General features: G+C 38.6%; 1 protein-coding gene across 4 annotated transcripts in view; it reads left to right on the top strand.

Moving 5' to 3' along the window:
• The window catches only part of FHDC1 (FH2 domain containing 1), a 35,292-nt gene that overhangs the window by 6,020 nt on the left and 14,465 nt on the right, over positions 1–14,807 (top strand). For all 4 annotated transcript variants that reach the window (XM_079305370.1, XM_079305372.1, XM_079305371.1 and 1 more), the window contains 4 exons: positions 5,221–5,282; positions 5,775–5,877; positions 13,980–14,065; positions 14,144–14,244. In XM_079305370.1, coding sequence (XP_079161496.1) covers positions 5,221–5,282; positions 5,775–5,877; positions 13,980–14,065; positions 14,144–14,244 — 352 coding nt within the window. The remainder of the gene's footprint in view (positions 1–5,220; positions 5,283–5,774; positions 5,878–13,979; positions 14,066–14,143; positions 14,245–14,807) is intronic.

The following is a 14,807-nucleotide window of genomic DNA, read 5'->3' as shown; positions in this document are numbered from 1 at the left end:
GTAATTTGGGCCATCATCGAGGTAGTGATTAACTTCTACAGTGTTTTCAGGCTATGTTCATGTGCGAATCAGGAGTGTAGTGAGTGGACTTCCTGTGCTGAGTACAGCCATACAGAGCTCTGGCCTCCTACATTTCCATAGAAGCTCCCCCTTTCAGGACTGTTGTGTAAATATGTAGTTCTAGTAAATATTACAATAAGTTTCATAAACTGAATATGGCCCATAGTGTGCAATAGGTAGGTCAGAGAAAACCCCAGTGTGCTCCAGAACTCATTCAGTGGTGGAGACTAAAATCCGAGTCCTGCAAAATCAGGGATTCACCAAGATACAATGCCTTGGAAACAAAACCCTGCCTTGCTAAAAGTGATAGTTTTTGTGCATCTGTCTGGAGCTGGTATGGTGGTGCAGTGCATTTTTCACTCCTTGATCCCTGTGCACGCTGGTTCAGGGCTCTTGTGGTGACTTCACATGCGGCAAGTAGTGAGGCAACAGGACTTGCTTCTGAATGATGCCACTTAAGTGACAAAATGTTCCACTCACTCACTAAGCTTTGTCAACCATGCTGCAGCAGTGTGTCAGACAGTGGTGAGCAATTTCTTATGTGTTAATGGACTTTGCAGTTCTATCTGCTTAGCAAGGAGGGAAGGAGATAATCCTGAGAAGCTGTGTGTTATTGGAAGTGCAGAAGTACAGATACGCAGCAGCTCACGTGCTTCACCTTATTGCAGGCATGGTCAAGGGGCTGAAGATAGGAACACAGGCCTTGTTTGTGACTCCTGCGACTGGTGCTGTCGGTTGCCATCGCTTGTTTCAATGCGGGATAGTTATCCTCAGCTCACTCTGGTAAAATCTGTAGTGGCTGACAGGAGCTGGGGACAGGCTGAGGCACACAGAATCAATGTGACCTTGTGGACAGCGTGTTAGTGTGGGGCTGAGGGAGCTTTAATTCTGTGTGTGACTTTGTTGCTGGCCAGTCAGGGGCAGGTAGGCCAAACATATTATATATTTTAACATATATTTTATTTATTATATTAATATATATTTTATTCTATGTTCCTTTTGTGTGAAAGAGTTGATTTTAGACAGTGCTTTATGGTCTAGCAATGAGAAATGTTCTTAGAAGTTTACATAGGGGAATTAGCCTAGTTGGCTTAGTATGCCAGCAGTGAATTTTCAAGACAACTTCAAGTTCACAAACTCAACTTTTACTTGGATTCAAATCTGAAAAAAACATGTGTCCAAAGTGCTGTATGGAAGAGAAGGGCCAGAGAGTGCTCTGTTGTCCCTATGGGGTCCCTCTTGGTGCAATGGTGTAGCATCAGTGGAAGTGGTGAGGAGTTACTCTTCAGCCATTGTTGAGGGCCCTGCCCTACAGACTGTGGAGGAGATTTGGGGTTTCATACCTTTGCCAGAGATCACTGTTGATTGTTAAATCATGAGCAGTTGTGGTAAAAGTTCTACACATGTAGGAGCCTACAACATTGCATGTCCTTTTAATTCCTCACTCGACAGTGATTTATACAGGGAGTTTAGATGTAATATCATCATTATATCAGAAATCCCTTTTGAGGCTTGAGTCAAACTCCTGCAGCAAATGCTCTCCTTTTTGTAAACAATGCCTCATCAAACACCTAGGAGATTAATTAACATGTTTCCTTGACTAAAGGCTTAATTTTCCCTATGGCTCCATGTAATTTGAGGCTCTAAAAATAGGGGTGCAAGGTTAGGTTTACGCGCCAATTTACTTTCCCCATCCTTCAGTGGTGTCCCAGTGTGGCACAACAGGTACTGGCCCAGGATATAGTCAGCCTGGCAGTGGAGTGGGCAAAATATCTTCTTGTCAGCCAGAGGAGCTAGTCATGATTTCTCCATCAAACTATGCCTCTGCTCCTGTCTCTAACCTCACCCCACCTGTCCACTGGCTCTGGACAGTTATTGGAGAATATAATACACCTCTTACACCCTCTGTAAACATATTTAAGTAAGCAGTTCAGCAGAGCTGTGGAATTTTTCATTTGTTTTCTGCTGGAGTAGTTGCTGCTCTTCGAGTGAGTTTTGATGACTTGATGACTTCAAAAGGATGCAGTGAATTCCAGAACCTGTACGAGGGGACAGAGAAGAGGGAGGAAGAGAGAAGGAAGATGGAAGGAGTGAAGTGGATGTCTCTTGGCCCCTCTCCTAGACATGCCCTCTCTGTTTTCTCTGTGCTGGCTCTGATGTTCATTCTACCTTCTTGAGAGCTGATTCAAGCTATTAATCCAGAGAACAACTAACAGCAAGAACCAAATGAGTTGAGTACCAGTGCCTGCCTAAGGGAAAGAGCAGGCTAGGAGCATGACATGGGAGGATGACACAGAGTGGGGACAGCTCTTTAGTAAGCTGCTAGATTCACTCTACTGTATAGTGACTCCAGGCATGGAATGATGGTTAGTGTGTTGTAATGTGAAGTGGAAGTTGAAATGGGAAGTTATTTATATCCTTCCTAACCTTTAGAGATTGCACTGTTTATAATGCAGAGGTGGCAAGTGCGTGTGACTTGTGATGTTTTGCATGGGCTTGCAAAGTGCAGGTGTGGAGATGGTGGAAAGTATCTGAGAGAATTGTTGTATTCCCAGTTTCAGAGAGTGGAGGATGAGAATGGAGAAAGCTCTTCTGAATTTATCTAAAGTAAATAATAAGAAACCATATGAGAGGCTTTTTTGCTATAGGGAATCTCAATGGTACTGGGAATGCCTGTTCTCAATTCTCAGTTATAGTCCAGTGTAACTTTTTTGACTCAAGAAGTCCAGAGGTATTATTGGTGGGACAGCATTTCAAAACTTCTTTAGATGGCAAACAAAGACCTGAAATGTGCCATCAGCAGTGTTGATGGTGTGAAAAGAAGACAGGAGCTGACTTAGCAGAATTTAGAAAAAGCTGTTGTAATGTTCAAAGGGTAAAAAGCAACAGCAGACGATTGCATGAAAGAAATCAAATGAAATTTCGGTGGAGAAGAGTAGGCATTGTGAACAGATGTTCAGGCTGAGGTTATGAATCTAATAACCAACTCAATGTGAGATGGAAGATAGTGTATTTGTGGGCAAGGAGTAGGAACTTGTATTTATGAGATATCTATCAGGTTCCCCTTTTTTCCTCCTTGTGCTCGCTCCCATCTGGACACCCCTTGAAGGTAGTTATGTAACGACAGGAGTTTCAAACACTTTTGGTAAATTGAATTAGACAGCAAGCAAAGAGTGACCAAAAAGTGAGACTTGTTCTAATTGTGTGGTTAAACAAGAAATCAGAGGGAAAATAGAGTACAGTCATATACAGAACAAGAAATGTATGTAAAATCCTGGTACTTAAGAACAGCTGTGATATTTTTTTGTTGTCCTGATAAGACAAATTCAGCTGTATATGTTCCCATTTGTTGTTTTTCTTCAAGGGAAGATGTTAAAAAAATCACATAATATGTTTGAGGTCATACTGTAAATCTGAGTTGCACCATGGAAAACAAAGGTTTGCTCAGCTGATGATCAGTCTCCTTGTTACAGTTACTGCCTGTGATTTAAAAAAATGTACACAAGATTAACTCTGAATATGCTTAAAAAACCCAAACAATCCAGAAGCCAAATTATGGTAAAGCTTATAGGCTTAAACTAGTACAGAGAAATCAGAGAATTAGGGGTGACTAGAGCAATAGAGACTGGAGCTACAGCTAGAGAGGTCAGTGAGAGGTCCCTGCAGTAAAACATTTGGAAAAGATAAGATACTACAGGGGGAGAGATAGGTGAACCTGTCCTGTGTTAAGGGGCTTTTCCTTAATGATCTGTTGGGGGCCCCACAACTCTTAAGATACAGGAGAATAAATCACAATCTGTCCCCTTATCTCTGCATATGCTAAAACTGAAGGGCTTTGGGCTACCAACCATCTAATTAAAAATATTATGCTGATATTTCCTGTGTTTCCTAGTCTTTACTGTTTTCAGAAGAGAGGAAGTTCCAGAATTTCAGAAAACTTTTCAATATGACTCACTATTTTCAGCAGACAAAGAGGCTGTCTCCTGGGTGTATGTATGTTGAGGATAGCCCATTAATCATGCCTATATTTTCACTGTCACCAGCTGACTGCAGGCTAATTTAATTCCATGATAATGCCAATGCTGCATTTATATATCTACTTCTAATCTGGGCACTGTCACAAAGGTCAAAACGCCTTTCTAGTTGTCAAAACCACAAACAGCGTGCAGGTCCAACAGCAGTCTTGAACATCTATGTGTACGGAGCTCTTTTATTGTAGCAGTCAGGTGGAACGGTTAAGGTGAAACAATTCTCTTGTCATTGTAAATCTCATTACTTTTGTAGCCGTTATCACCAAAATAGCTGTGGTAAAATTTTAACCTTAAGGGTTAAATGTGCTAAAACAGGGCAAATCTCTCAGGTTTGAAGTTGTATGCTGTTATGGGAAGAAAAACTAGTATAGAAGAGGCACTTTCATTTTAAATTTTTTTACAAAATCAGAGGAAAATATTGTGGGGTGGTTTGGTTGTTTTTTTTTTTTTCCCTCTACCTAATCTTCAGAACTGTACATGTAAGATGATATAGCAAACCAACTTTAAAATACAAAGCTGGGATAGACTGTTATTTTATTATGGATTTCTGTTTGCTTCTAGGTAAGCAAACAGATTTGAGCATTACGTGTTTCAGGGTTGCTTCAAGATCAACTTACATATCTTCCCCTGAATCACTGTGACTGTTAGTTGGCATGAATTAAATCAGTAGTGCAACTGACCTCTGCTTAGAAATCCCATCCTCACGTTTGTCACAAAACCTCTGAGTTTACATGGGTTTTGAAGTGTGGTGTTCACTAACCTTGGGACCTTCAAATACAATATAGTGTATTACCTGATAAGCAACATTTTGCAACTGCAGGGTTATGAAATAAGCATGAAGAATGTTTTTACTTTGTAATGAAATAGAAGTATTGATTCCTTCCTTCATTATATGATACTATGGATTTTTTTGCTTCAGTTGGAGAAGGGTGATGTGAGTGTGCTATATATTTCCCTGGTAAAAACTAGTTTTGTAGTATATGAGCTTTGTTGATAAGAAGTGACCCTATATTTATTTGGCGTGGGATTTGGTGCAAACAGTTATCCATACTTATTTAAGAAATGTATCTGCATTATATGCTATTTTCTTAGGTATTGTTAGATTAATCTCTCTTGCTTTGTCTCTCAGGTTTCCATTTTGGATGCAAAACGAAGTATGAACATTGGGATATTTCTCAAACAATTCAAAAAGTAAGAATTCTTTGTAGTTTTCATAAAATACATGCCATGTTCTCTGTTCTTTGTGGAGTTTGCAGTTTTATGGAGTTTTCTCAGAAGTAATTTGACAAAATTTGTTATCTAATATGTTCAATTTTGAGTATGTTTATGACTTAGTATCCAACATTTAGAGTCTGCTGATGTTAACCAGTTGAAGTGAGTTTTCAGGTGTGGTTAAGGGAAGCCCTTTTACCTCATGTAACACTGTCTGTGAGCTGCCTTTCACTGGCTTCCTCTCTTTATTAGAAAGGGGCAATGGAGCAACTTTTTCAAGACCGAGCTGTTTCATTGGTGATAATGTTGCCCTTCGGTAAAGGCATCACTGAAAATGGTGTCAGTGCAGTGCTGCTGTGGACACTGAGCATCCACTAACTCTGTTGAGTAGCCCAGGCATGGTTTTTTCAATCTGTGTAACTCTTCTCCCTGCAAGTGTTAGAAATATGTGTGCTCAATTGTTTTTTCAAGGTCTGCCGAATCCATCATTGAAGATATTTATAATGGAAGAAGTCAGCCCTATGGTTCTGAACTGCTACATGAATTTCTTAAATTATTACCAGAAGCAGAGGAGGTAAATAATGATTTTATGTAGAACTTATTTTTTGTAGAGTTCTGCTGACTGGGATTCCAACATGAAGCTCTGTAAAAGAGGAATCTCAACTCCTTCCTGAGGCTAAGGAACAAGGAGCCACTGAGTGCAAATGTTTAACCTTCATTTAACATGTGGTTTTAAGATTGCAGTGTAGTCATTCCCTTCACATCAAGTAATTTCATTTGCTTTTAAGCAGTTGGTAAGACATCTTTTGTTTTCGTGATGTCCCATTTGTCCCACAAACAGCAAGACCTGGAACATTCCTGTGTGCAGATAATTCCTCTAGGGAGGTCAGAAAATTCCAATTCAAAGTATATTCTAAGCAAACAAATTTCACTTCTTTGGGACCTGCCTCACGCTTTCCCATTGCAGTTCCTTTGAGTTGAATATTGGTAGTCCTGTGCTACTGCCTTTTTACCTTCTGGTTCACTGCCTGCTTGGTTCATCTGGGTCTCTTCTTGGGCCTGGTCACTGGGTTTCAATAGACCAGAAAGGCATCTCCAATGTGCAGCACCCATGGAATTTGCTAACATGGCTTAGTGCTCAAAGGAGATGTGTTAGAAGGCACAGAATTACCAGCAGTACCTTCTCAGTGTTCCTGTGATCATTATATGACCAACATGCAAGCGCAGCTTTCTCCCCTTCTAGTCCCAAGCTTCAAGTCTATTCACATGATTAAAGAGTTGAAGTTTAATCAACTGACCTGGGAGCCCTGCTTAATGATGTACAGTTCCTTGCCTGCTTATTATTGGCACTGACCCATTTGTATGTACTTGAGAGAAGTGTAAACCACAAAACTGACAAAATTAGCATTAGAATTGCTTGAGTGCTTCACATCAAGGTGAGTGGCTGAAACTTGGGAAATTGCTAAGTTAAGGTCCACATACAGATCAACCGTAGCTCACATGCTTTACCACTTCAAGGTCATACTGTCAAAGCACTTTGTTTTTTCTGTGCAGTAGCAAATCTTGGATCCAGTCATCAGTAGAATATGTTACAGTCTTTTGCTGTCACGTTTATGACCCTAAATTGGGCTGCCTTTGCAGAGAATCTTGTAAAAATTGTGTTACGTTATTATACTTGATTAATATATCTCTTAGAGTTGGGGGGATATCAACAAGTTGAAATGTAATCAGTCCAAACAAAATAGGTGACAGTAGTTCTGGGACCTCAAAACCATTCCTTCTCCCCTCTTTGTTTGCATTTTAGTATATATTCCATTACATAAACAGAATTTATCTCCTTTCTCTGAAAGTCAGACAGAGGAGAACAGTGGAGTGACTCGTAGTGAAAGAGTGACTCATAGTTAACTTTGTGTATAGTCAGAAAATTAGACTGAAAGAAAAGTACTTTTTCTTCTTTTCCTCTTTCTGGCTTAGATCTTGGTTGTTATTTTATGACAAGTAGAAAATCTTTCAGCTAGTCTATGCGATATAACTTGTCATTCAACTAGAATTGTAGTGTAATTTGTTGAATTTTATCAGTTTTTTCTGTAATGCTCAACTAGATGCATTTGCTATCCAGTAGGTACTGCTAGGAGTGAAAAAGTATGCTTATTTATTTGACAACAGACCTGACAACAGGCTTGTCCCTCAAGATAGTGGGGCCAGAGAATTTAAGAAGTACTTTTAAGGACTCTTGAGAAATTAGTAGAAAAATATTCTATAGTACAGGAGAGAATTAGAAATTAAGGGGCATCAGAGAGATTTGTTGCTGTTCACAAGGGAAGGCTGGAAAGAGGCTGCTTTCCAGTGTGCAGGTGTTTGTAAGTGTTTAACTGCATGCATCAGAAACAGGAAAGACTTGCTTTCTCTTTGTTACTCTTCTCATAATTGTTAAGCTTTTTGTGATTTTTTTCCCCTTGAGAGCTGAGTGGGTGGTGGCAGGCAAGACAGGGAGAAAATCCTGAATATAAGGACCTGATGTTTCTGCTGGTATGGAAAAATGTTTCTATGCCTTCACGTCTTCATGCTTGGTGTGATCAAAGAATAGGTGGGTCCAGTAACTCATTTACTACAGTGGCTTCTAAAATTTTAGTGTAGGCAATTAAAAAACTTGTTCTTTTTAGGAGCCTCAGAGCTTTTTTTTTTTTTTTCCACCATTTTTTCTGTAAATGTACATTCATTGTTTTTCTGCTACATCCCCTTACTTTTTCTTAGTTTATTATTTGCCTCCTAGTCTGAATACCTCTCTTCTAGAATAGTGATTTATCATTTGCTAAGGGAAAGGTATCAGAAGCTTACAACCCCACAAATAACCCAGAACCGCTAGAGATACCAAGTAAGGTGGCATTATTTTTTCTGCTCCCTCTTCAGTTTAATACTCCCTAATTTCTTTTTGTCATATCACATGAGGTAGCTTTGACAAGCTGTCATCACATTGTCCTGTCCTTACACAATGTTGCACCTATCCTCAGCGAAGTATTCCCTGGGATTGCCCTTTGGATACTTCTTTTCTCCTAAAGACCTGCTTTGTTGTTTAAAGAGTTGAGAATTACTCTGAGCAGAGACTTATGCACTTAGATCCTGAAAAGTTAGTAGCTATTCAGTTACCAGGGCAGACTGTCTTGGTGTAACCATGGGTGGGCTTCTTCAGTTGCTTTTTGTGTGCTCTTTGAAGCAGCTCAGGTATTTACAGTCACATTTGCCTGTATATACAAGTTTCTTGCAAGTTGGAAAGAGGGCCAAGTGCCTTCTTTAGGCCTGTGCTCAGCACCAGTAACTGTGCTTTGAGATGTCTTCTGCTTTATTTTTTCTGTTTTACTATAAATCCTTCGTCTGTAAAAGTGAAAGGAGGGAGAGGAGTGCCAATCCTGGCCATAGCTGTAGAAAGGGCAACTGTTGAAACCATTTTGTTTCTTTTTTTTTTTTCCAAGAAGTTTTAAGTTTACAGTGTACCTAGTGTGAATAAGCACCAGCTTTGTACTCCAATTGTATCTTATCTAGAAGTTTTGTGATATCCAGACACATTACCTGAATGTGCTGCATGTCTCTTGTTTGATGTTTGTGAAAATATTTTAGATCATTTCAGTTCATAGTATCTCAGGCTTTTTTAACAATGGAGGCTATGTAGTTGGGCTAGCAAATACATTTAACATCTGTTGTCTTTAAAATTGTTCTATTTGCAGTATTGTCATGTGACAACTCTATTTGCATGCAGAAATTGGTGTCAGTGTTGCTAATTTTCTAGCTGTTTTCTGTGAAAAATCCCAACAGCTCTCAAAGCTGTGGAAATTTTTGCATGTAAATGGCAAATGCCGTCTCCTTACTGAATGTTTTTCTCAAACAGAATAAGGCTATTATTGAAGTATTGGCACTGGTATGAAGTCTTTCCTACAATTTAAAACATTTGGGTATTTTCAAATGTTTAATTTTAAAAACTTGGCTAATACTTGCAGGTGGCCATGATGGAGCTTGCTGCAAGGCTCCACTCAACATTTTCTTCAGAGCCATCTGTGGGTGTGTGGCCTGACCACTATACAGTGGTTAGAAAAAAGGCCAAGCAAATTTATAAAAGTTTTCAACACATGAACAGGTAGGATAAGATCACTGGTTTTGTTTAAGCCTTCTTGGAAATCTACCGTTTGTACCATACTTGCTTAGCAGTTTTGTAAGGAGAAAGAAACACCTATTTGGAATCTCCTCTGCTTCATCCCTTTTTCTTCAGTTTCGTTCTTTTCCAGGGAACCTTGACTGAAGCAGTGGTCTTGTGAGAAGATTCCCAGTTGTTTCTCTATGATAGCCTATTAAAATGGCTGACAGCTTTTATTTACTGACATCCTGACTAGAGCAGAGAAGAAGCTTTAAGCTGCTTTTATGTGCATATTATTGTATTTTTCAACAGGCCCAGACTGGCAAAAGTTGAGAGTCCAGTGTTTAACAAGCTAGAATAGCCAGAATTTGTACTTTAAACACATACAGAAGAGAGCATATAATACTGGTAATCAGCTCACCCACACACATGCACACCCATGTTATCAACACAATGTCTGAACTTCCTTTTCAAGCCTGTCCTTTGCTCATGTACTCTGACTTCAAACCCTGGTTGTCCATCACCTGCTTTATTGGAGCTGTTTCTGTCAGCTCTACCCTTTTCAAACCATTGTTAAATGCCCATTCCTTTCCTCAGCCAGTGCTTTATAGGGTTGACCATCCTTCAGAACTTTAATCTCCTTTTCCTCTTTTGCCCTTTATGGTTACTGGCAAGTCTTTCTCCCTTTCTTTTTATCATTTTTTATCAGTGGTTTGCCACTGCTCTGGGTTGTGCCCCATTGTGCCTCACTGCCTCATACATCTGCTGCTTTCCCACATGCCCTTGTAGCATGTAGGATTCCATTGTGATGCATTTTGGGGCATTGATATTTTTTAACTCTGTTTTTTAAGTGCCCTGAATATTTGCAGTGGTATGGAGATACTAAATAATAATAATAATAATAATAACAATAATAATAATAATACAAAAATGCCAACAAATCCACAGAGGGTATGTTTGTTCCTCTTCGTCAAATATCCTGCATAGCTATAAGATCCTGCAAGGTACCTGTTTTATACCATAAAATAAAATCCCAATAGAAGTGCTACTGGTAGCTTAAAAATTACCAATAACTTCAATACAGTAGCTTTTGTGTCTGCCAGGTATAACGGCATACTTGCAATGGGCATCTCTACTGCAATTGTTCACAAATCAAATCAAAGATCAGGCTTTGTATGTTTCATAACTGTTCTTAAAATTAAGCAAATTACATATGTGAGAACCTTGTGTGTCTAAAATCAGATTTAGTGTGGATGGGCATGTACGGACAGTGCAAATGCCTATTCCATATACAAATATAATGAAAAATTAAGTTAGTAGCTTGGCACCTAATTTGAGTAATGCAGAACTGAGCATACAATGTAATTATGCTCTCTTGAATATACGCATTACACTGCCATATCTCAGTACCTGGCTGCCTACTCTTGTGAAAAAGTTCTGTTGTGCTTCAAAAGAGGAGGTCAAGGCCAGAACCAATAGGGTTTTTCATTATGATTTTATAATAAGCCACATTTTTAGCTCTCTTTTGTTCTCAACCTATCTACTATATGTGTTAACATGATTAATGGTGAATATTATTGTCAATCCCCATGGTTTCTTTGCAGCTTCTGGCTGCAATTGGTATTTGATTTTGACTCCCACTTCTGGGAGTCATCGGAGAATCTCTTTTCTTTTACAATACTTGGACAACATGACAGCAGAGAGTAGAGGCAGTCCCATGGGATCTTGAATAGCCTCTCTTGGAATATGTAATGGCAGACATCCAAAGTGTGTTCCAGTAATTTTTTAGCTTTGGGGTTCAGAAGTTGGGGTTTTTTTTTTGAGTTTATTGTAGTGTTGATAAAGTCAAATAACTTTTTTTTTCCTTCATGGTGAGAATTTTTTAATTATGAAAATTGTAATAAAGCAGGAAACACAGAATAACTGATGTCCTATCATTACCTTAACTATTTCCCAGACTGTTAACTGTTTCATAGCCAAGTTAACAGATGGTTTAGTCTTCTATTTGTAAAAATTAAGGCACATATGGAGAACCAGTGCTGAATTCCAGGGCGAAAAGGACTGTCGTGTTCCTGTTTTGTGTGTTTGTGGAATGGGTCACTGTTCTCCACCATCCTTGGGTTTTGGGCTTCTTGGGTGAGCTGCCTTGATGCTTCCTACAAACATAGTTTGGGATATCTAAGGAGAAGACAGTGGGGGTTAAGGTGGTTGATGTAGGCTGGGAAAAGTGGAACCAGGTAATGAGCACATCTTTGTTTCAAGTCTGATTACACACACTTTTTTCTGGGTTTACTATTGCCCAAAGCCTTTTGCTTAGTGACATTCATATCCCATCAAAAAGCAGCCTTGTCAATGTCTTCTGTTGTGCATGTTTAGGAATGTTCCTACTCTGAATTAATTCTGGGATTTAGTACTGGCTCATATGACTCCAGACATTTTTCCTAGTAGGGTAGAAGAAAGAGGATTTTGTCCAATGCATGTAAAAGTAAAATTCCACATAGAAAACTTTGATTGCTACTTACAATTGAAAGTATATTTAAATATAGTACTGGTAGCAGGGATAAGTTAATATTCCTGTGGGTGTCTCGAGATCTTATGTTGTTCACTTTCTGTGACTTTTTCTTAAAATCACATCTTCCTATAATTAATCTGTGGCTTATATGATCTGATTTTGGTCAGGTGGGGTTTTTTTTGGTGGACTGATTTGCTTTGTTTCCTCACTCTCTCCCATGTCTGAATGCCTCTATCCTTTTCAGTCAAACTCTGATATTTCCAAGATACTAAAATAAGGTTGGAGAATTTGCACACTTTTGTTTTTTGGATTGCAGACCACTTTTTTTGTTAAGCTAGGTTAAAGAACACCTTTAAAGATTGAGATAGTATACTATGTCTCATTCCCCACTTAATGATGTGGGAAAAGTATTTATTTTGGGTTTGTTTCTTGCTCAATTAACACCTTAGAATTATCAGGAATGTCAAGCCTGGTCTTCCCTGTTTTTTTGTTGGCAGACTTCTTAAATTACTCAGTAAATTAGGCGTTTTCTCAGGCCTAAAAAATGGGTATGCTGTTTATCTGTAGAAGGAGTTTTTGTCTGAGTGTCTTGAATTTGGGATGGCGGTGTTAGGAAATGAAGCTAGATGGCCTGAATAAAATTGCTCTCAGATTAGACATCTCTTTCTTGGCCATAAGACCTTTTTTTGTTAGGTTTTTTCCTGTTCATTTGTTTGTTGGTGTGTTTTTAATTTGAAAATTAATTCTTTTACATTCCCGTTTAACTTGTATTTTTCTCTTTCTTAATGTGTTCTCAACATTTCTATTTTTTATGATGTGGAAAAAATGGGAAAAAAGCAGAAAAAAGCTGTTAAAAGAATCCTGATTTGACATAGCATATTATTTTTCTTCTGCTACAGATCAGTTGCTTTTTACTGACAAAGCAAAAAAATAAGTGATTAATTTGTAGGATGATTCTTTAAAAAAAAATAACCTGTGCATATCTTGCTAAATCATGGCAGTGAGGTAACTGTTGATGCCCTAGTGTAGTGTCCCTCTGTCCAATCAATATGCTTCCTAAAAGTGAAAATCGCCTGTGTAAATGGGCTTTACATATGATGTTACAGAAAGGAAGGATGATGGCCTGGTGTGTAAATCAGTGGTAACATACGACTGCTGCTGGGTGTGAACTTGTTGATCAAATGGAGAAATAATGTAACTGAGAGTGAGCTCTGCTTTTGAACACAGTTGCTGTGTTGGAAGATGTGGAAGAAATTCTAGTTATGCTTAAACATATGTGCATGTATTTTTCAGTTCTTCTGTATAAACAAATAGTAAGTATGTGGGTGGATCAGTGGTTTCCAGATCATGCAAACATATGGATTTTGGTGGAGCTGGGAAGGAAGATTGGCAAAATTAATGCAATGGTATTTCATTTGCATGTAAATAGTGTCCTCAGAGTACTGACAACAAATTACTTAAAATCTAAGATTGTATTTATCTTTAAAATATTTCATATTAATGAAAAAAATACAGACTCAAGATCATGAAGTTTACCCCTTAAGAGCATTTTAGGGAAAATGGTTGAAGCAAGTATCTTGAAAAAAACCCCGTAAGTTTAGCTGCATTGTGCCAATAAGGTCTAGGCAGTCCTATGCTGGATATTCTGAACACCATTAAACAGTGCCCTAGTGTACATCCCAGTTGTTGAAGAGTTGAGGGTTGTTTTTCAGATCATCATCAGTATCCTAAACGTAGTGATGAAACAATCATTGATCAGAAATCAAAATCACCAATCAGAATGATGGCATCATGGTTTCTGCTGCTGGACTGTTTAGCTAGATTTTGGGAGAAGAGTGACACTATTTTTAAAACTCTTTTTGTGGTTGGAGCGTGTGGAAATTAAAGGATCTTGGGACAGTGAAGCCATTCAGTTGCTGGGTGGACTTCTCACTGCCTTCATTTAAATTTAGTGCTTTTCAAGGTGTTGCCTTCTGAAGTCAAGTTTATCTTGATCTTTGATGAAAATTCTTTGCTAGTGTTTATTTCTCTTTTCTAGGTAAAGAAACTAAAAGCCTTTGCTGGAGATGTATCAAAACTGTCTCAAGCTGATTCCTTCATGTATTTACTGATCCAGGTGCCAAAGTAAGGAGATAATTGGTTTGTTCTGTTTATAAGTGTTCTTTTTTGGCTGTCAGTTCTAAACCTGTTTGTGTACTCCAGCTATGCTCTTAGGATTGAAGCCATGGTGTTGGAGAGGGAGTTCTCACCCTCCTGTGCTTCTCTACAGGATGACATGAAAATTATAAGACAGGCAACGAAAGGTAATTAAATATGTTGGGACATGCCTAATACTCTTGTTTTTGTTAGCATGTTAATTAGTCTGCATTACGAAGACCAGAGCTTGAATTTCAGGTACCTTAGCTATTAAAAGGAGGCTAACTCCCCTCTGACAAATGCCATTAGAGTGTGCCTGGTGGATCTTTGCTTCAAAAATCTCAAGACTTTGGGTACACTAGCAACAAATTCATGTTCAAAGCCTATATGTAATATATCCTAAACTGACAGAAGCAAAAATGTCTATGGCCAAATTGGAATGTCATCTTTTGAATATAGTTTGCTCATTCCTGCACTGCTCTCCCTCTGATGGAATGTAGTTGTTACACCTCTCTGTTTATTCTTTCAGGGATCCATAGAAAAAAAAATCTATTTTTCTAAGTTTCTCTATAGGCTGCTTCCTTTTGAAGTGGCAGTATTGATAGGTTAAAATCTTTATTGTAGAGTATACTGTTGCCATTTCTTGTTTTTCTGTTTTTGTTCTTTGTGTTTCTCTACGCACCTGTTTTGCTCTTTACATTTCTCAGGTTTTGAACTGCTGCAGATAGCT

This window comes from Erithacus rubecula (assembly GCF_903797595.1).
Source record: "Erithacus rubecula genome assembly, chromosome: 5".
In the NCBI taxonomy this organism is placed as follows: Eukaryota; Metazoa; Chordata; class Aves; order Passeriformes; family Muscicapidae; genus Erithacus; species Erithacus rubecula.
The sequence above is the reverse complement of the archived record's forward strand: the minus strand, read 5'-3'. Positions and strand labels throughout refer to the sequence as shown.